At 40.3% G+C, this 21,925-nt stretch overlaps 1 protein-coding gene across 1 annotated transcript in view; it reads left to right on the forward strand.

The window, feature by feature from the left end:
- rimbp2b (RIMS binding protein 2b) overlaps positions 1-21,925 on the forward strand; it is a 79,478-nt gene that overhangs the window by 42,372 nt on the left and 15,181 nt on the right. The window contains 13 exon segments of the mRNA XM_065964140.1: positions 412-534; positions 1,939-2,043; positions 4,759-4,809; positions 5,189-5,209; positions 7,358-7,562; positions 8,557-8,705; positions 9,528-9,607; positions 10,115-10,224; positions 10,304-11,170; positions 16,889-17,040; positions 18,917-19,576; positions 20,078-20,227; positions 20,855-21,016. Of these exon segments, the coding sequence (XP_065820212.1) occupies positions 1,942-2,043; positions 4,759-4,809; positions 5,189-5,209; positions 7,358-7,562; positions 8,557-8,705; positions 9,528-9,607; positions 10,115-10,224; positions 10,304-11,170; positions 16,889-17,040; positions 18,917-19,576; positions 20,078-20,227; positions 20,855-21,016 (2,709 nt within the window). The 5' untranslated portion in view covers positions 412-534; positions 1,939-1,941.

Consider the following 21,925-nt stretch of genomic DNA (forward strand, 5'->3'; position numbering starts at 1 on the left):
ATTTAATTTCTCAATGCAGCAAAAACCCAGCAGGACACCTGCACTTAGCCTGCTCCAACACAAAATCGAACAGCTTGCTATAAAGTAAAAGGTCGGCAAATGTGCACAATATCCATCATTTGAATCATTTGAACATTGTATCTGACCATTGTTACTTCTGAAAAACAGGGTGGAGACATCAGAGAGGCCTGGTAACTTGAAAGAGTTACCTCTCTTGTAGGGGAGATGGGAAATGACCTTGCTCATTTTATACAAAGAAAGATGTGCAGTATTCCTAAAAAAAAAAAGGCTTAGCACCTGACCAAGCGTAAATAAAGAAGCAGATTAAAATGGCCTAATTTTGCCAGAGGAAATAAACTGCAGAACAGCTGCACTCTCAGTCTCTTTGCTCCCTGCTTATTCCCTGCACAGGTGAAGTCTGAGTATGCCCATCTCAAAGAAACCCTTGGTGCTGTGACGCAGGAGAGAGATTTAGCCCTGTGGGAGAAGAACCAGCTCCAAGACAAACTGGAGAACCTAGAGCAGGTGCTCAAGGTGAGGAAACCAGCTCTAAGGCCAGAACTGACTCAACTACCTGTCAGTGCTGCTTGCATTTCTAGTTCTTGTAGTCCGTCAATGCTGGGATCCTAATTCAGGGGTTTTTATGCAGCCTGACCCTTTGCCAGTTCCCCCTTTTCTCCTACCTGTGTGCTACACTGCCTCCATCTGGTTCTCTTCAGCTTTACTGTCTAATGTCCCTGACATGTCTGTTGCCTTCCAGTGTCGTGTTGGGAGGTCTGACCAGGAGCTGTGAAAGAGTAGAAGCTTGGAGCAGTCTGCCCTCTTTTCTTATCCTGTTGTGCCCTTTCATGTTGTCCTACCCTACCTGACCTGCCCCTGTCCCTCCTTCCCTGCCCCCTCTGCCCCTGCTAGATTTACAAGGTATCACTGCCATGTCCGCCTGTTAGGGAGCAGCCCTATTTATTCCCATTCGGAATGCTGTCTGTCCACCTCAGTGGCTGTGCTTATCTCTCCCTTTACGCGTGGGCTGCTACCAGACATATGAATGGTCACCTGGCTAAACGACCACAGCACTGTGATGAGGAATGTGATTTTTTTTGCATGAGGCAGGACACAGAGTTTGCCTTAATGATAACAGGAGGAGGAAGAAGAGGGGATAGAGAGACTGAGTCACTCTTCATGATGATAATGTCAAGTTTGATGACATTACCTATCTTAGACCTCAATTTTTACTGGCATGAAAATGTCATTTGCTTTTTTCCACCTGATAAATATTCACATATAGCGGGAGCAGTAATGTGACTGGATGACAGGGGTATATTGTGTGATGAAGAGCCTAGCATTCAGTCCCTGTTATTGGATGGCTTCTTTTGTTTTTATGGATGACCACAGACAAGTGAGCACGCCCCCGAGTTTGCTCACCCTTCATGTAACGATAAACCCTGTATTGATCATGCAAAGATGACGTGGCTGAGGTCGGCCTTTCAAACAGGCTCACTAACCTGACTTCTAACAGGTATTGTGTTACCTAAAGGGGGCAGCAAACCTGAATGTGGATTGATGTTGGTCTTTTTGTTCACACAGCAAAGCATCTCAAGTCCTCATCCATAAGCACTTTGGTGCAGCATTTGATCTGATCTCTGTCCTGCAGATCATTCTGCATAAACTGTTCTCACGTGGCATTTATTAAAGCACAGTTTATGTTACTTGTTTTTAATGGTTTAAAGGTCAGTACACTGTTAACCAGCCTCTTTATGTGTGATATGTGTGCACATGTTACACCTGTGTTGTTTTTCTGAGTGTGGAGGAGAAGACTGGAGATGCATTTTGTGTTGGCTCATTGCCGTTAGATTTTAGTTCCACTAACAGCAGCCGTCTCTATGCTCCCCTTCCACAATCCTCACCCTGGCTCTCCACCCCTGCACCCCCTGCGGACAGCATATGCGCGAGGCTGCGGAGCGGAGGCAGCAGCTAGAGTTGGAGCATGAACAGGCCTTGGCTGTACTCAATGCAAAGCAGCAGGAGATTGACCTTCTTCAGAAGGTAAGGGGAACTTCTTTTCTGAATTTCTTGTTTTCCCAGCCTACGCCTGTGTCATGGGTCAAAAAGCTTTTTGTCGAGCAGCGCTGCGATACAAAAAGTCAAACAAAGGTGAAAGTCTACTGTGTGGCAGTAGCTCAGACTGTAGGGACTTGGGTTAGGAACCGGAGGGACATTGGTTCAAGTCCTGGTACATACCAAGTCTGGAAATTGGTCTGGTACCTGGAGAGGTGCCCTTGAGCAAGACAGAGCACTCGCTGTGCAGCCCCCTCACTCTGACATCTCTCTGTTAGTGCATGTCCTTAGGATCATGTTTGTAAATTGGATTTCCTCTTGTAGATATTAATAAAGTCTAATAATAATAAATATATCTGTTTAAAAAAACAGTATTATAGAGAGCAGATGAAAGTATTGGGCTCTCTGGCAGCTTTAGCACTCACCTCTCTCATTATTTTCACCACCGCTCTCACAGTGCATCCACTTTACCCCATCCTTCAGCTGTCCATCACTCTCCATACCCTGAGAGTTGAACAGTTCAGGAGCACTCCTCGTGTTTGTTACGAGGGAAGCAAATCAAACATTCAAAGCCAAGAGCAGATATGACACTTTTTCGAGGCTTGCTTTAAACAAAAATGCTGGCCCAGGCCATTTGATGGTCGGGCATCCAAGTCTTTGCACTGGCGCTGACTGTAATGTCAAAGCAAGCCCTGCTATGGCTGAGATTGCTGATAGTGTGAACGTGATAGGAATTGTCACCAATGCCTGCTCTTGAAACAATGTGTGTACCCCCAGTGTTGCTGTTGCTGCAGTGTTGCTCTAACTTCACAGTCAGCCTTTCACAGGCCGACTTCTCAGCTTTTTTCTCTCATTAACAGAAGCTCATTACTGCCTTATCTTCCCTCAGACACAGGCTGCTCTCTGCATTCTCACAAATTAATTGCCTGCAAAGTAGATTTATGAAATTGTGAAGCCCACAGATGCTCTCATATTCATGTGGAACACTCAACAGATGTTTCTAGTTCCCAAAAGAAAAATTGCGTGTATAATGCTACGTTTCTATACAGTTCAATGCTTCTATAAACCCAAACCCTTATTCCCTTTGAATATACTCGTCACATCTATTTGTTATGTATGGAACATCATTTTAATTGGTTCAAAATGATATCTGTTTGCAGAGAGCCTCAATCTAGGCTATTTTTCTAGATTTAGCTTCAATAACCATTCAAACTTTGACCCTGATAAATTGTTAATTGTTCAAAAGGACCATCAGAAGTGGAAAAAAAACCAAAAAAACATTTTTGCAGAAATATTTCAAGTACAGACTTGTCTTAATTCAGTTGGAGTATGAGATATGTGACATTGTCAGGACAGTTTACATTGGTACCTCAAACTGAAACCACCTGTGGGGCCAGTGGTCAGGTTGTGGCCACTTGAATACCTTGTATGACTGCAGAAAGGCAGCTTTTACTCCTGCATTCCTTTTGAAAGTGTCCATGCTCCAGGTCAACCTTTCTTTTCAGTGTAGAAAGAACTGTGTGGGAGTGAGGTTGGTGTAGAAGGCTGATGGTTATTTCTAAAGGTGTTCATGTAAAAGTGAAAGATAGTTAGATGAGAAGATTGAGAGCGCCTGCTACATTTGTGTTCAAGGCAAAAGGCAACAACCAACAGCCAGCTATCTTAGCTTCATTTAGCGTATAGATTTGCATCTGTAACTACCTTAAGTGTTTGCTGGTTGCCCTGTCATGGGAGTGATTGAGCGTCCTGTATAACCCTTGACCAGAAAGGGGAGATCGGTATTTCCCTAAATTTTAATTTTAACTGTCCTTAAGGTGGAATTTAGAAGTTTCAGCCCAACAAAACGAAACAATCAATACGATGAGTAAAGCCAAAATTCTGTTTTTTTTTTATATTTGTGGGCCAATTTCTGGCTCTTGGACTGGTAGTTAATGACCCCTGGTTAAGTGCTCAGAGACAAGTGCTCTTCATAGGTAAGTGTCGTATAATATCTAATTAATGCTTTCCCAATTAATTTTGGATGCATTTAATTTTAAACATTATAGAGTGCCTTTTCATAAATATTCAACCTCCTTGTAAATGTTCACATTTACAATGTTACAACCTGGAATTCAAAATTATTATTAATAATTACTAATTATCGTTTTTCTGTTTCACTGACAAATGCACACACTCCATTGGATGGATGCACAAGTGAAACTAATCAAATTCAATTAAGTTTATGGGTTCAAAGATTTTCATATATTTGTTGTAAAATACTTGTAAATACCACAAAATGCTCCCACTCACTTCAAATAATGGTCTATTTTGTGTTGATCCATTTCACACAACCCCAATAAAATACATTTATTTTGCAATTGTCAAATGACAACATATAGAGAGGTTCAAGGAGGGTAAATACTTATGTAAGACACTATAAGAAAATAAAAATGGTGTCAGACAAGCCTTAGTAACCTAAGCTGGTTGTGGTTAAGTAACAACTGATTTGGGCTGAAATCAAGGCACTGTTGCTGACTATAATTGTAATCCTGTATCATGTCCTCATGTAGGGTGGACAGGGATGCTTGCTTTCTTTTCAACCCAGAAGAAACGGAGACTGAAAAGCTGTTCCCACTTTAGTTTATAAAGGCCTTTCATTGATGTTTGAAAGTAAATCTGAAATGTAAATGAAATTAAACTGAAACAGTGCACTTTGTTTTCCAGGCTCAGGTTGAAGCAAAAAAGGAACATGAAGGTGCTGTCCATCTGTTAGAGGTGAGTGTCTGACACTGGCTTGACGGTGTGTTTCTCTGTGGAGCTGCAGGATAGGGGGACATTGAGCTCTGGGGCAGACCTTTGTAAAACTAGATCCATTATGCTTTTTAGTCCCTGTGTTTCAGGATGTGAGTATTGGCTGAGTGTAGACAGTAGATAGCTTTATTTATATTGTAAATGTGATGTAAAAAGACTTGTAAAGTAAACGCTTGAACTAGAGCCAGTTGTAAACAACAACATGTCAGACAGACAGTGTTAAAGTAGATACAAACTGTTTTTGTGCCTGTACGATGTGTATGAGTGATCACATGTGTAATCGTGCTTTATTTCTTTCCTACATCTCTTTTTACTGAATGGGTGTGTGTTTATGCTTATACAGAACCACTTGGACAGCATGCAGGTATTTCAGAATTGTTTTCATTTATTTTCTTGATATTCTCTTAGGCCTTTCAGTTTTTACATGGTGTACAAATGGTACTCAAAAAGCAAAAGGTAACACTAAGCATCATCAGTTCATCAGTTCAGAACTAATCTGATGTGTGATCTATGCTTTTTGGTTTTCAGAATTATTCAGGGCTGCATCATTTCTTGGGGCTTTGCTACCCACTCAGCTCTGTTTCACATTTCCATCAAAGCAAACTCAGAAGTTCAAAAGTCTGGAACTTGACTGACAGCATAAAGTGGGGGTCTTTCTAACTTGATCATAGAGAAGAATTCAGCAACATTCGTTTAACAATTGATGAAAAGATTCCAGACGTAAAATCAAGATTCAGAATATGGATCGCCTTAAATCAAAGACGAATGCCTGGGGCTTCACTGACGCACCCCAGTTCCACATAATGAAAACCCATCAACATACTGAGGCAAGCAAATTTAACTTCATAAACCCAAACACCTGTTTATAGTGCTTGTTCTGATGTAAACAAACTACATATCAGACTGCAAAAAAAGACAGTCAATAAATTAATTTTGACACAGAGGCATTTGGATAGATGTACATTTTGAATCTATCTTTGAATTTTTTCATTAAATATATGTAATGTCAATATGATCTTTATTATGTGAAACAGTATAAAAGTGTATTTTTATCAGGAGTTCACATCGCTGAGCAGTGATGGATGTGAGCCTGTTTTATTGTAGCAATGCATTGTGTTATCCAGCATGTGTTTGTGATACAGCTGAGAACCGTATGATGCTTTGGAAAAAGTAGCTCTGTATTTAGGATGTTTTTTTTTTAACACAAATAGACTCATTCTTTCTGGCATCTTTCTTCTAACAGCATGTTGTATTGAGCAACAACCTGTGTGCATGAAATAGACCCATAGTCTTGACAGAACAGCAAAGGATGTACTGGAACTACAGGGGGTCTTTGTTCTGTGTTGGGCAGTGCTAGTAAATTCCATGGTGGCTTCAGTGCCATTGTCGTCGGTATAATATTGATTTTTTTTACTGTCCGTCAACGTGATCAAAAATCATGCTCTAGCACCTGGAATTTCCATTATGCCTGCTCAAATGACTATGTTAAGTGAATCAATTTTAGGATGTGTAATAAAGTCTCCCTGGCATTATAATAAATAACTGGTGTTATTTATTATTTTCATGATTTGACAACTAATCCCTCAAAGAGACCGCTTCAACTAAAGACTTCAGGTCGATTCATTCCTAATCAGGAAGTAACAGATGTTCTGTTTTGGCATAAATTATTTTTCTATTTGTAATAGAAGCAGCTGGGCACTTTTGTTTGTAACATACATCACAAGAAAACAAATCCAATGCTGCATAAGCAGGGACTATTCTCTACTGCGGTTGAACACACATTTGGTGCTCAGGAGAGTTTTTAAATCAGCAGGACAATGTTAAAGTAATTGTCTTAAAAATACACTCCAGTGCCGAATTTCATCATGATGACAAAACATGCTCCCCCAGTTTGGCTCATTGATGTGTTTTTAATAGTTTGTTGACAACAATGGAGCTCTATGGCACAGAGGAATAAGATATATCCGGCTCTGACACAGACAATACTTGGGTAGAATACAATTATTTTTGGCTTTGGTCTTTTCGAAGGATTACTTGACAATAACAGGAAATATAAAATAAAATCAAACTAATCCTCTCGGACACTGTGCAGTTTGGTAATGCAAACTGCCTAGAGGCAAGTTACTTTTAATTTCCATGTGTTTTGCATTAACTGTTGTTTTGCATGTGATTTGAATAGTGTGCTGTCAGTGGAAGTTAAAAACTAATTATAGGAAGTTTTCTCTGAACTGACTGGTCCTCATGTTTTAAGTTCTTCAGTAGATCTCTGCCCATGTTCTATTGTGTAGAAAGTAAATCTGTGTTTACACTGAAGTCTTTCTGTGTGCAGTCTGTTCTGTCTTTCATCTACTAGTTTCCTTATTTTTGTCTTCTGTTGTTTTCCTTGTTTCCCATCCTTTCCTTCCTTGTCCTTGTCTATCCGCCTCTCTCTCTCTCTCTCTCTCCCTCTTTCTCTGTCTGTCTCTCTGTCTCTCAATCCCCTCTCAATGACACTCTTCCTCACCACCATCAGGCCAAAGTACGAGAGCTGGAGGAAAAATGTCGGAATCAGAGTGAGCAGTTCAACCTCCTGTCAAAGGAGCTGGAGAAGTTCCGGCTCCAAGCCGGGAAGTTTGATATCCTCAGCACAGAACCGTTGACTTTATGTGAATCCCCGGGGTCACCCAACAAATCCCTGTCCCAGCTCCTCAATGGACTGGCTGCCCCCATAGGAAAAGGTATGTGTAAGATCTTTTAGATGCTGATTGCTTCAAAAATATGTTGAAACTCTGTAAGGGCAGGTTGGTCTTATGTATAAACTGAGCACGAGTATTGCAAGCAAATAAAACAGTGATATCAATTTATATGCAGTACGTTTTCCAAACACCGTGAATCAATGTGGTGACTGGAGTTGATGAATAACTGAGTTTAACTGAGTTAACTGAGTTTACATTTAAGAAGAGTTACAATGAGGTGAAAGAAATCACAGCTGAATAAGAAATGTGATAGGATTCTGATGTAATCTGCTGCAAAAAGAAACTGAAATAGTCACAGTGAGAAATATCGGCTAGCTATTCAATCTTGTCTTCAGTTTGTCTGTCACCTTTTAAAGGTAGAGTCATTAGTATTGTTCGTTGCAGACTTTAAACACAACATTCAAAACAGGGCCTTCCTCCTGGGCTCATCGCAGCCAGAAGTGCATGGCCACATTTCTATGCATAGGCTGAAACATCAAGTTATTTGCATTGGTACATAGCAGGGCTTATTGTGTACATATACAGTACTGCTTGTACATAAACTGCCAGCTATCTGAGAATATAACTTCTTTTGTAATGGAAAAGCCCATAACTTAGGACATAGTTACTGATTCTATATTTAACTCCTCACTTATTACAGGAGCAGGTATCATCAACACTTGCTATGACGTCTTTAATTAATTTGTATAAATTTGACAGACCACTTGAAACTAAAAAAACATTTTTTTTAGGTTTCCATTTAAAAACCTCCCCGAGGACATCAATTATTAGAGATATTATTTAATCCAACAATTTTGTACTCTTCAAAGGATTAGGGTAGATCTTGTAGTGTAGATGGCTTATCAATCTGTATATTCTTTTTTCAAATGGATTTTGACAGTGTGTAGTTTTTGCACTATTTTGTGTCACAGGCTTGATATAAGTTCTGTTATTGAACTGTGAGGGTCTGATGAGAGAAGTTGTTTGTGTTCCGCAGGCAATGAGGCTCCGACAAGCAGATCTTTGATATCTGAGTTCATTCGGCCGCTCCAGATCAGTGGAGACAAGCCGGAGCTCCTCTCAGTCAAGCCAACATTCCTCACTCGGAGTCGAACCCGCAGCCCAGCACGGGCTTTCCTCTCTGATGTAACTGTTCTTGTCTGTTTTCATCCCATATTTCTTATGCTATCTTGCCCAGTTTCCCATTTTACACTTTGCATGTCATCTTTAAAAAACATGTTTAATAATCATACAGCTGCAGAATGGAAGACTATTTAGGAAGCCTAAACAATGTGACAATGTGAGGCTGCATTAAGGACAAATCCCCTTTAATGTAGATGCTTTAGTCTGTCCTGTTGACCCAAATCAAATCCTGTAGTCAGCTAGTTCAACCTCTGCAGCCAAGTGACACATAGTTAAGAGTGTCTCAAAGACAGCACTCAGTGAGCTCTGTCACTTCTATAACACTTTGACGTCCCTCAGTTCTGACAGTACAGAACAGCACAGTGCAGTGCTGGGACTAAATGTTGCTCCTGTACAACAGAAAACGGAAACAAAATTCAGGCCTTCATGTTAGACTCGTGCAGGCTGACTTTTTAAAATTGATCCAAATGTGTGTACACAGGAGATAAAAACATGAAACAAAAGACAAATCATTGTAATAGTACTTTTATTGAAATAATTGAATTGATTTGCAGATCGCAGATGTTCATTGTAATGCAAAGAACGAGCACCTTGATTCGAAGAATCAGTATTTGTGCATTTACATTTGATCTCTGAGCATCTATGCATGTCCATTCTAACAATTAAAGGGGTTTCCCTTTAATGAGTTAATCAGCTTCTGCCTCCATCAAAAACAAACAACATTTCAGCTTATCATAAAGCATGTCTCTCTGGTTATGAAATAAATATGTGAAAGGTGAAAGAGTAACATTGGATGTGAGAACCAAGATTATTTTGCATCTGTAGATGGACAAGGAGCTCGGCTCAACGACCAGGTCCAAACTAAGGTTCACAGGGAAAGTTCGTCTGTGCATCGCCAGGTACAGGTTAGTATACGCAATGTATGTGTACACACAACACATAGTTCCTTTATTACCTACTGTACTTTTGATACTTTCTCCTTTCATTCAGAAGATGTTACATTCCTCTTTATAGTGGAGTTAACTGGCTAGAAAATTCATGGACACATATTGCTGAGACTCTTTGCTTTCTCTCACAGAGCTTCGGGCTGTGGTCTTAAAGATGATTCAGTGTTTCTATCTCTATGGAAAATTACCTGTCAGCACAAAAAATAATTGGAATCCTCAGAGCACAAATATGAATATGGCCAATGCGTCCAACCCACACTAACCTCAGCTGTCTACAATTTGTAGAAAAAACAAATCAATCATAAAAAGTAACAAACTTCATATTTGCACTCAGCTGCAGCACTCAGCAAATAATACCTATTAGAGAGTTATAATGTTTGACATAAAAGGCTCTGAAGAAGTGGAGTTTAGAAATGTATGATACAGTTTGATGGTTAATTTTTTGATTATTGTTTTTTGCTTTAGTTACAATCCTTATGATGGGCCTAATGAGCATCCTGAGGCTGAGCTCCCCCTGGTGGCAGGAAAGTACCTCTATGTTTACGGAACGATGGATGAGGATGGCTTTTATGAAGGTCCGACCTGCTTTAATATTCCTTAAACATTTGTACTCATTACCACCACAATACCTACTGTCTCCTCCTTGTTTCTCAGGAGAGCTGCTGGATGGACAGCGGGGACTGGTCCCATCCAATTTTGTGGACTTTATCAAAGATGAGGAGAAAACGTCTGCCCAACCAAGGGACACAGTATCTAAAGAACCTGGTTACCTCAACCACAGTAGCCTGGGGACACAGAGACATGGGGTGGGCAAAGGAACAGGCATAAGCAGCCTGCTGTGTGACAGTAAACTAGACTGTCTCAGCACCAGCAGCTTGGGCATAGACCTCCTGGGCTCCTCCAGCAACGGGACAGGAACCTTTGATGTCAACATTGACGAAATTGGTGAAGACATTGTGCCTTATCCCCGCCGCATCAACCTGATTAAACAACTTGCAAAGAGTGTGATTATTGGCTGGGATGCTCCTGTAGTCCCACCTGGCTGGGGCACCATCAGTGGCTACAATGTCATGGTGGATAAGGAGTTGCGCATGAGTGTCCCCTACGGGGGCAGGACAAAGTCTCTAATTGAAAAGCTCAATCTGGTCACCAACACTTACCGTATCACAGTGCAGAGCATCACCGACCGAGGCCCGTCAGACGAGCTGCGGTGCACTCTGCTCGTGGGAAAGGATGTGGTGGTGGCACCTTACTACCTGCGAGTGGACTGCATAACGCAGGTCTCTGCTGAGCTTTCTTGGATGCCCAGCAACAGCAACTACAGCCACACCATCTTTCTGAACGGTGCAGAATATGACATGGTCAAAGCGGGAGGCTATAAGTACAAGTTCTTCAACCTGAAGCCCATGACCGTTTACAAGGTGAAGGTTGTGGCGCAGCCGCATCAGGTGCCTTGGCAGCTTCCAATGGATCAAAGGGACAAGAGGGAAATATCTGTGGAGTTCTGCACTCAGCATGCAGGTCAGTCTCAAAAACATTATTCACATCAGAACTTTTATCAGTTAACCACAGCCCAGCAGTGACTGTGTTTTAGTATGTGGTTAATAGTTGTACTATATTATAGCCTCGGCTAGACCCACTGGTACAAGTTTTAGCAATGCTGACATGGGTGAAGAGATGGTAGTTTATACTGTTGGTTTGTCTATATACTACATTGGTCAAGAGTGACATTTTTCCATAAAATAATATGTACACAGCACTCTTTGCTCTTTATCTAGTTTTGTCATTTGGTTAAGAGTTGACTTTGTGTAATCCAGGGAAAACAGATGTAAATTATCTTATAGTTAACTCTGGTACAATTAATAGGCGGTACACTGTCTCTGTCAAAATAAATAAATAAGACTTTTTAATCACAATTTAAGCAAGCTACTAACCTGGGATTAGGGAATATGGTCAAATTTAAACATGCTATACATGAGCATTTTTATTCTGAGCATTTAAGCATCAGAATGTCAGAAATAGGCTCAGAGCAGCGGACTACCTCAGGACATTCTCATTAAGTCCTTAATGTGGCTCGGGGCTTTTAGTCTTGTAGGTCTATTTTAGTTGTGCTTCAACTTAAATCTTAACATGGCATTATTTGGCTATTTAACAGAAGTCTAAAGCTGTTAAGGGGAATTTTGTAGTTGCTATTTGAAACATTCAGCAGATATAAAATCAATATTACCACTGATTAAAGGTAATGTGATGTGTTTGGTCAACTGGCAAGTGTAAGGCTTTATTCAATGTGTTCAGGCTCCATGAAGCTCTCTTTACTACCTCAGAAAAATGTTTGCTCTCCAGCTGCAAAATGATCCACTCTCTCTAACTGGCTAGTGCATAACTCTGTCTGTTTCTATTTGGTGCTGGGCTAGTAGTGCACACTGAGGTTAACAGAGAATTTTCCAGCCGGCTTTGGCTGGAAACAAGGTTGATCAGAATGTCAGATAGATGCTGAATGCTTTTCCAGATACTAATAACTAACTTTGGTTCAAAGCTCTGAGGTGAATTCATGATAAAGACATTTAGACTTCTATTAACCCAATCGGATTTCTTTCTTTGTGTTCTAGTATTCTGTTTAGGTTCAAAGTCATCAGATATGACACAACGGAAGCCATCTGATCATTTACATCCAACACAGTCCTTTTGGATTTACACGGCCTCAGGCTTAAAGCCCTTAACTTTTACAAACCTGACAAACATCTTAGCCATTTTCATTTCCCCCCCGCCACTTTTAGAGTGCCCTCAAGGATTTATTTGTGTATTGCTGTGATAAGAAACATGGCATGGCAGCACAAAAAAAAAAAGGGAGTGCAATGAGATAAGGTTGACAAATCCTTCCTTGAATTAAGCTACATAACCCTGGAAACAAGAGGCTCTTGAAGCCAAATTAGTGTAAATACTGAGCGTAGATCTCTAGGATTTCTTCTCCCTTGAGGCTTGTTGATGCTGAGGCTGTTGCCAGCGCTAACTCGAGTCTCACAGCCTGACTGTCATGCTGCGGGAAAATCTTTTAAGTGAGAATTTAATAGGAGTTCTTCTCTCCACAGCCATTTATGAGAATGATTTTATTTGGGTGCAAATTTGTAGTCAGTGTTTAGTTAACCAATTGTGTGCCATATTATTGCTTCTTTAAGACTTTAATTTAATGTAACTTTAATTTATCATGATTAAACATGTAGATTAAAACTGCTGTAGCTATTAAAAGTTGATCAGATGAATGAATCATTCATGACCTTACTTTTTACCAAAGTTTGTTTTACAAATCGATGATTCATAATTTTGCATCGGTAAGAGGCTCCACCTCCTTTAAGGAGGAAAGGAAACAAACGAACATCTGTTTATAATCAATCTCAATTTCTGTGTTTCAAGTTCTGATGTGTGGACCAGCAATTTCTGCTCTGAAAAAGAATAAACAGACAACGACTTTGGCGATAAATAATACCTTTTTTTTAAATTAAAATGATTACAAATGAATGAATAAATGAGGGAGTAAATAAGCACATGAACAGATAATATAAAATGAACGAATAAGAAACAGAATTGGCTGGGTTATAACGATGAAGGAAATGATTTTAGGTTGATTAGAGGTTAACTAACTAATGTAATCTACTAATGTAATCTAAGTCCTACACATTTTGAGTTTCAGAGAATTTAAAGCACTATCCCACTTCGACTCTGACCTCATCATTTCATGTTTGAGGTCTACTTGATGTGGGGTTGTCTCACAGAGGAACTTTCTCCAGCGGGGGTCAGGTGAGCCGCTTTGGCTCCGACCTGGCAACACCAGCTCTCCAGCATGTAGAGCCAGGTGATGGAGACGAGGAGGAAGGAATCACAGCTGGCCAAAAGTGTCCACATGGCAGACTCTGGAGTTTAACTTTATATCTGTCGTTCAAAGGCAGGAGTGCAGGTACTGCTCCAGATGCTGGTCTTTTAGAAGCTGAAGTCAAAAGCTAAAAAGTCTTCTTTAAAGTTGTCTCAAGTTGATCACACCATTTGGCCATACGATAAAACCTTTGATGTATAAAAACTGAGATATCTTCAGGTGCAAAAGATCAACAGACTTGCTTTGCTGGCTGATTTCATTTCATGGAGAAGTTCAAAAACATGGAAAATAACACAAAGGAAGTTGTTTGAGCAGTGAAGAAGGTGTCTCAAAAACAAAAATCTAAATCACAAAAGCAAAAGAGCTAAAACAATACAGAAAAGTTACAAAAATATTAATAGAGAGGAAGACAGAAAAGAAGAGAAAATGAAGCAGACAGATCCCAGTTGATCTGGGATCCGAGAAGATGGGGGCCACATTTTGGGGCAATCTCAAGTTGCATTTCTTCCTTTGTTTTATATTTATGGGTCTATAACTTCTTAGTTTGTCTTCAGGTGTGTCAAATCAATCCAACTGGGATGCTGTCACATACAAGGTCACATTTCTTCAGCACTATTGTCCAATTAGCAGTAATGAACATGATGATACATGACATTTCACTTTAGCATTAGTCTATAGAAGAAAGCAGAAATACACATAATCATAGGCAAAGCTAGATAAAAAAAACATTATTCTAAATGTTTTCTACAGGTCCAACAAATGATCTCTTCAGAAGTTCATTACCAACATTGTTCATTGAACAATAGCTGTATGGCAACATGCTATATAAATGGCATTTTCATGACAGTTATCACATTTAATTCTCAGTATCGTACAGTAGTTAGTTGGACCAAAGTATCTAGTAGAACAGTCAAACGATTACGATTTTTAATCGTAAGTGATTTCTTGCTTTTTTCCAATAGTAAGTCTCCATTAAACTCATGTCCGAAAATCCATTACTCCGCATTTAATAATTAAAATTGTAAGGCTTTTATTTTGAAAATGTCTCCTGTCTAAATCTGAGCGTGCTTTACTTGCTATTTGAGGAAGCTGCCTTTTATTTTGAAACGGATTAAGAACCTTCTGCTAGATTGAAGGGTACGACTTGAACTTAACCACGGAAAAAGGAACTCATTACGGATCAAAGACTAAATGAAAATAACCAAAAGGAAATGTAAAAAATTGAAATGTTTGATGTCTGGAGGTGGATATTACTGTTCACTCTTCTACTGAACTGTCTGGGAGTCAAGTCAAATGAGACATTTAAAGATGCAGCAGTGTCCTTCTTTTCCATCACTGTGACTAAAGATAAACACTGTGGAGGCTTATCCTCCTATCATGCAATTAATTGTGATGTAAAGATGTATGCATTAATTTCAGACCTTAATTAATCGTGATTAACCATTTAATGCTGACATCCTTACTATCAAGAAACAAAAGCTTATAAACAACAAGAGGTATTACTGAATGATTTGACCAGTAGTTTACCCTGTTCAATATTTAGTGAAGAGAAAAACTCAGGCATTTCTCCTCCTCTGAGATTTACAACCCTTCTATGGCTTTCCTCTGCAAGGAGAGAAAGGGAGAGGAAGAGGGGCAGATAGAGGGGGAGTTTCAGTCCATTGCTATTTCTTATCGTCTATTGATGCATCCCATTGTGAATATGTCCTATCAGATCCAGAATCTCTCTTTAGGATGCTGTGGAACTATAGTTCTGGGCTGGACAGAGTTATTGTGTCACATCAGTAACTGAAGTCAATCGGGGCATGGGAGAAAAGGAGCAAAGCCTTTCAAAGGTTCAATTTGGGCAACTCCCTTATGAAAAAGGGTTTTGGGGATTAAGCCTTCAACTGATACTGAAACATTTGATTAATCACGGGAATCTTCTGTTCTGTCACTCATACACATTACACAGTAGATTAAAAAATCCATTGTTAAAGTACCGGAATGATGTGCAAGCAGTTCAGATAATAAGAGACAAACAGAGATATTAAAGGCATACTTGAGAGATTGAAAGGTCGAGTGATGGATAAAAGAGAGGGATTAAAGGGAGGACGCACAGGGAGTATAGCTAATGTTTGAATTGACATATTCTGTTGGCAGCTGTCAAGCTAACTGAGAGTTCATTAAATTCTCTATCTGTTGAACATGTTGATTAGAGGTGTCTGAAAAAGTCTCAGTATGGCAGACAACTGATGTCAATAACACAATCAGACTCCTGATGCCCTTTATTAGCCTTTAGCATCCAGCCCGTGTTCTTTGAACAAGTGACCTTATTAGTTATTAGCCATTAAACATGTTTATTATGTTGTCTGATGTTGTCAGATGGGGTATCATCTGATTACCTTCTTAGAAATCAGTGTCTGTTTTTGGGTCCAGTATTAGTAAAAGTGGCTCTGCTAGAACATGAATTTAAAGACTAATGCCAGTTCTCAGAGGAGCTTGTTTATGACGGGCAAAGTTTAGAGATGACAAGAGGAAATTAAACGTCTTAACAGCCAACACCGCTGTTTCAACACTGTGTGTTTAGTCTGCTGACAGTCAGCGTGGAAATGTGATTAAGGTTGCATTGCTGTGGATTCTTGGACACACACATATAGCTGCACGCTGACTGAAACTGCTCCCTCTCCCTTTCTGTGTGACTGCGGGTGGGGCTGAGGGGGGGGGGGGGCGGGGGGGCTGGGCTGGGGTTAGCAGCACTGCACAGATGGCTATGTTGTTTAGTATGCAAGCAGCACTTACAGATTGTGAAAATAGCAAACTGTTTTTTTTTTCATGCTCTGAAAAATCTTGTCAGGGAGAATTTGGCAACAGGACATTTTCTACGTACACTGATGGCTGAATGTTGGCAAACTCAATGTAACGCATGAGCTTGATACACATATGAATTAGTCTAAGGATTCACAGTCTGAACCTGCACACAGTTGAACAAAACATCACAAAGTCAACCTGGAAATAAAAATAATGCATGCAAAACAATGCTTTTAATTAAGTCTATGTTTACATGCCACTTGCTAAGTTTACAACATGTCAGCGGTTCATTTGACTGAATTAGAAATTATTTTAGAATCATTTTGATTTTTGATTTTAATCTCTGTTTCATCACATGTTTAGCCTGTACTATAACAGTACTATAAACATGTGATCTACAATACAGTTTCCCTAGAATAAGAATATTCTTATTGTATACCACTGTGAACTGGTTATTGAATGCAAGAAGTCCATAGTGCCAATGTCAGCAAAGTATGCTTTCATCAATTAGAAAGAAATGCTTGAACCACTGTTCAGCCTTCTTTTCTCTCCTTATCCAGTGAGTGTATTGTGTTCGCCAGGGCCTCCTCTCCCTCCCCAAGAGGTGCAGGTCCAGGTTGGTCAGTCGCCCGGGATCCTACAGGTCAGATGGAAGCCGCCGCCTCTGACGTCTTCAGGAACCTCCAACGGCGCCTGTGTGATTGGCTACGCCGTGTGCACAAAGGGACAAAAGGTACCCTAATGTCAGATCAACTAGAAATTGTCTTGAAGTACATATCTTTGAACAGGAAGCTTTTGCCTCCCTTAGAGGGGACTTCTTTGAGTAACGCTTTATTGCCATCTCCTGGAGAAATGACATACTGCTGATGCCTCCAGGGACAAGTATTTCTTATGACATAACCTCAGAAAACATAGGTGTTACAGGCTCCGTGTTGTCACTTTGACATCTTTTTTTTACCACTAGCAGCTGTTGCTTTTGTTGTGTTTATGTGACAGCGATATGATTGTGAACAAGCCAGGGGGGTATTCCATGAAGCAGGATTAAGTCTGGATGGTTTACGTGGGAGTTCAGTTCCATCACTTATATGAATCCACGCTGAGTTACCATAGTAACTAATGCTGGTGAACAAGTCTGCTCCGGACCAGGTTAACAGTCAAGCTGTTAGCAACTGTGTGGTAGAAACAGACTCTCAAAAGACCGTTCCGTCAGGTGAATTTCTGCCCTCACGTCACTCATGTCATGTATTTATTTTTTTTAAATCCTGAAACATCTCACATTTTAATTTTCTCCAAAATCAACCAATAAATAATATTACAAAATATCTTTACATTATAAAAGTCACACATCAAATGCAACCACAACTGAGAAAATAAAATAATGTAAAAATATCCTTATGACATTTATTATTCACATTCCACAAGGACCCTCTCTCATTGGCTGGAGGGAAAGTAGTGGACGATACCTTCGACATATTTATCCCGGGCACCTGGGGGAATCATTTCTGTAGATATCTCTCCCCCCCCCCCCCCCCTTCTTTTCCTTTAACCTGGGGCCATCCTTAAGTAAAGCTCAGTGCCAGCTCCTCTCCTGGTGTGAGCTCCTCAGGTGAAGTGGTCTGTGTCGTTTTCTTTTTTTTGTGGCTACAGTTGTCCATATTTATACATTTTAAGAAACATTTTCAAAATAAAATTGACATTTCATTAAAGGCTACTTACATACACATACACTGTAGAAGATTTTTTTAATGCTCAGGGGAGATTTACGTTTCAATAAAGTAGCAAAATATTTGTTCAGTTTGAAAAAAAAGATGAATGAAAAGAAAGAAAGGAAAAAGATGGTCAAGAATGATCCCGTTATTAATAACGTGGAAAGATAAAAAGATGAAATACAGTCAGGCATCAGCCAATTCATACATGGTAAAGAGCCAGTTTATACATGAACATAAGTTATATATTCTATTCTAACACTGTCCAAGACGTTTTTAGAATGTATTTTTATTTGTTGCTATAGGGCCTATGGTCTGCTGAGATAGCTTCATAACACTATTTTAAAACACACTTGCAAACACTTCCATAACTTATGCATTTAGTTTGTCTGAAATGTTCTGCCATGCCATCTCCCTGGCCTTATTAATGACTGCAGTAGTTTTTAGTAATAACATCTTTAAACTCTTTGTTCAGCTCCATCAGCAGTGTTTGTTCAGCTTTCACCTCTCTGTGATACATAAGATCATGTTCCTGTCATCCATACATTTGGGCTTCTTATAGACCTTGAGTACGTGTCTTTAGTCAGCCTTCATTGGATGAGGCTGGATTTCTTTTAATGGAACGTATTAAGGCTAAATTGGCTTTTTCAGGCTATCTTTAGCTACATTGATGGAGTACCCCCCTGGGTAGAAAAGTTAAAACTTTATCTGGCTTATTATTTGTAATACTAAGAACTCATATCTGTCTATCCATAATAGTTTTTAAGTAGTTTCTTTTTTCAAATAGATATTTCTCTTTCGCCAAAGAAAATGTTTGCATAATGCTTATAAAGTAGGAAGTTGTGTACGATGGTTTTTTGAACTGCCCTGTTGTAAAGACTCTTTGGTTCTCTGTGAATGCAGATAGCAGAGGTCTTATACCCCACAGCAGACTATGTGAGCGTGGAGTTAAACAGGATTCAGTGTCTGGAGGCCCGGGAAATCATTGTAAGGACGTTGTCAACACAAGGAGAGTCCCAGGACTCGCCCGTGGCCATAATCCCGCACAATCTCTTGGGCTCTCCACACCTCTCCCGGAGGACCACAAGTCACCCTATTCCCCACTCGCAGTCTCAACCAGTACACTCACAAACCCACCCTCCTTACCCCTCAACATACCCACCAAATCACCCTCAGCCACAGGTTCAGCCTCTGCCTCAAACCCAACCCCACACGCTGCCCCACGCACAGCCGCACACTCAGCCTGGCCGCCGTCCCCCTCCTCATCCGCAGACTCATTTCCAGCGCCACCCCATGTCCAAGTCCAAACCGTTAGTAAGTGCCAGAGAGTCAGAAACCAAAGAGCATGAGGTGGGTTTACGGTCAGCCCCGCACTGGGAGCGTTCCCCCTCTCCGCTGCCTCCAATGCGTGGACCCAACCTGGAGCCGCCGCACTTCCAGCCACGGCGATCACCCTCTCCTCAGAGGATCCTGCCTCAGCCTCAGGGAGTCCCCATCCCCAACACCATCGCCAAGGCCATGGCCAGGGAAGCTGCCCAGAGAGTGTTTGCAGAGGGTAACCGGGTGAGTGGGAATTTTCCCTTTTTTAAATCAGATTTGTAATTATGCTCAATGTTTGTCAGTATGAAAAGCTAACTTCACTTGTTCCTGAAAACCAGCTTTCTTTCTTTTTTTAAATCAATATTGTATTGTGTGACACAATATACTTTGATTGATCCCTTGTGTGCATTAGTCCTTACTTGAATATGGCACATTAACAAGGTATAACATACTAATCAGAACCATGAACTACAAATACACTACATTGCCCATATTGCACATGCCTTACTGTACATATTAAAATACAGTGTGACGAGAGACATGAAGCTAATCACAACCCCTGCAGCTTCAAGAAAGATTAAAACAGGTCTGAGTCACAAACAGGGCATCACCATTGAAGGTAAATAGTGAATTTAAATATCTCAACTGAATTTTTACATCAGGTTCACACGCACAAAAAAGTCATTTTAAGACTAGTTATTTGGAACACTTGTCCACCTGAATGTCAAACATATCTCTTTTCAGGTTGAGAAAAGGAACATCTTCAGTGATCGAGGTAACGCCATACATCCAGTCAACTCTGATGAGGAGGAGGACGGCTATGATTCTCCTCATGCAAGAAGGAGAGGAGCCTCAGTCGATGAATTCCTCAGAGGCTCAGAGCTGGGCAGACAGGTACTTTATTGAAAACACAATGAGTCACGCTGTTTTGATCAGTGACTGTTTGTAACTTATTTCCATGAAGAACATACAGCAACCGTGTATTGCTGCATTTGTTGGGCATTAAAAATAGAAATGTTTGTTTGAATAAAATCTGGCTCACTTCATTGCTAAAAACACTTCGAATGAAAAGAAAGAAGTGTCGACCAACAGTTAACAAATCTAGACAAAATTAATTTTGGAGGGAAAAAAAGGCATCATTTCAGTACATCTTGTTTAGTAAACATGACGTGCCTTAATAATTCACAAAACGTTGTTAGCACCACAGTCTATTATTATTAGTGCTACTCAGTGCTGTGGAATTCATCACTGACTCAAAGATGCCACAGTACAAAGAATAAAACTAACACTGTAATCTCTTTACATTACATTGTTTCTTTTAATTTCATACAGATAACTTCTGTCACTTCGTCTTGCAGGTTGCTGCAAAAGCTATACTTTTCTCAATCAACTTCCTTCTATTGTTCTACTCTATTGTTGTACTGCAAAACACCACAACACATCCCTTGTGGGTCTTGGCAGATTCTGCTTCTTGACCTTGGTAGTATAAATCTCTGTTCCCTCTGTCCTGTCCTCCCTCAGCACCATTACCCTCACTACAGCCACAGTGAGGAGTACCACACAGAGAGCAGCCGGGGCTCTGACCTGTCTGACATCATGGAGGAGGATGAGGAAGATCTTTACTCCGAGATGCAGCTGGAGGAGGGGCGCAGGCGCAGTATCAACTCCCACAACACTCTTAAGGTACATACTGCACACATTCACCTCGTAGTGGTCGTGGGGGAGGACAGACATTCATGGAGGGAGGGCCTTGCTCTACAACCAGGCCTGTCGTAGCTTTGTCTGGCTGAGCTCCCCCTGCCTCACATTAGTTGAATCAGCGTCCCTGCTCCTTCACCCTGCCCCTGCAGCACTGCTTTACTCATACCAGGCTGAGCTCATGTGAGGGGGCTGTGTGTACATAGCTATACAGCATGCAATAGGGGAGGGTTGTTATCTGAAAGCACAATATATTTTATGGTATGAATTGCATTTGGATTGAAAGTAAATCTTATAGGTGTTATTATGAGACATTAAAATCAAAGATTTTATTCACTCTACTGTATCAAAGGGTCATGGCATATGAAGTGCATATGGGAATCTCATTTAAGTGAGTACTTAAATGGAAATATTCACTTTTGTTTATGTCTGTCACGTCTTAATGCTTAATTTTTCTATCGTCGATGTAGACGTTCACATTGTTTGTACCCGATCCTGTCTTCATTCGGTGTGTCGACGGGGATGTGTGGACATTAAGCCAAGATCTGCCACCACTAGAGAAAAGCACCATGAGAGTGATAGCAATTGTAACATTATGTATAGGAAATATTAGATATAGGAAAATCAATACAAAATAACTGAAACTTAAGTTTGATTATTGCTGCTTTTATCCAGTTACCTGTTCAGTATTGTGCTGTTAATAAGGGCTATTTATTGGTGTATTCACACTTCAAATACACCAATGCTGCATCCAGTGTTTCTCTTCACCATCTGTATGTAAATCACTGTGCATATTATCCATGCCCCTTATTGTCTGTGAAAACATTATTCTTTTAAAAATATGTAAAGATTGATACATTTGAATTCGACATTGTTAAGTGAGAAGTTTTTTCT

Source organism: Labrus bergylta, chromosome 2 (assembly GCF_963930695.1).
Source record: "Labrus bergylta chromosome 2, fLabBer1.1, whole genome shotgun sequence".
Taxonomy (NCBI): Eukaryota; Metazoa; Chordata; class Actinopteri; order Labriformes; family Labridae; genus Labrus; species Labrus bergylta.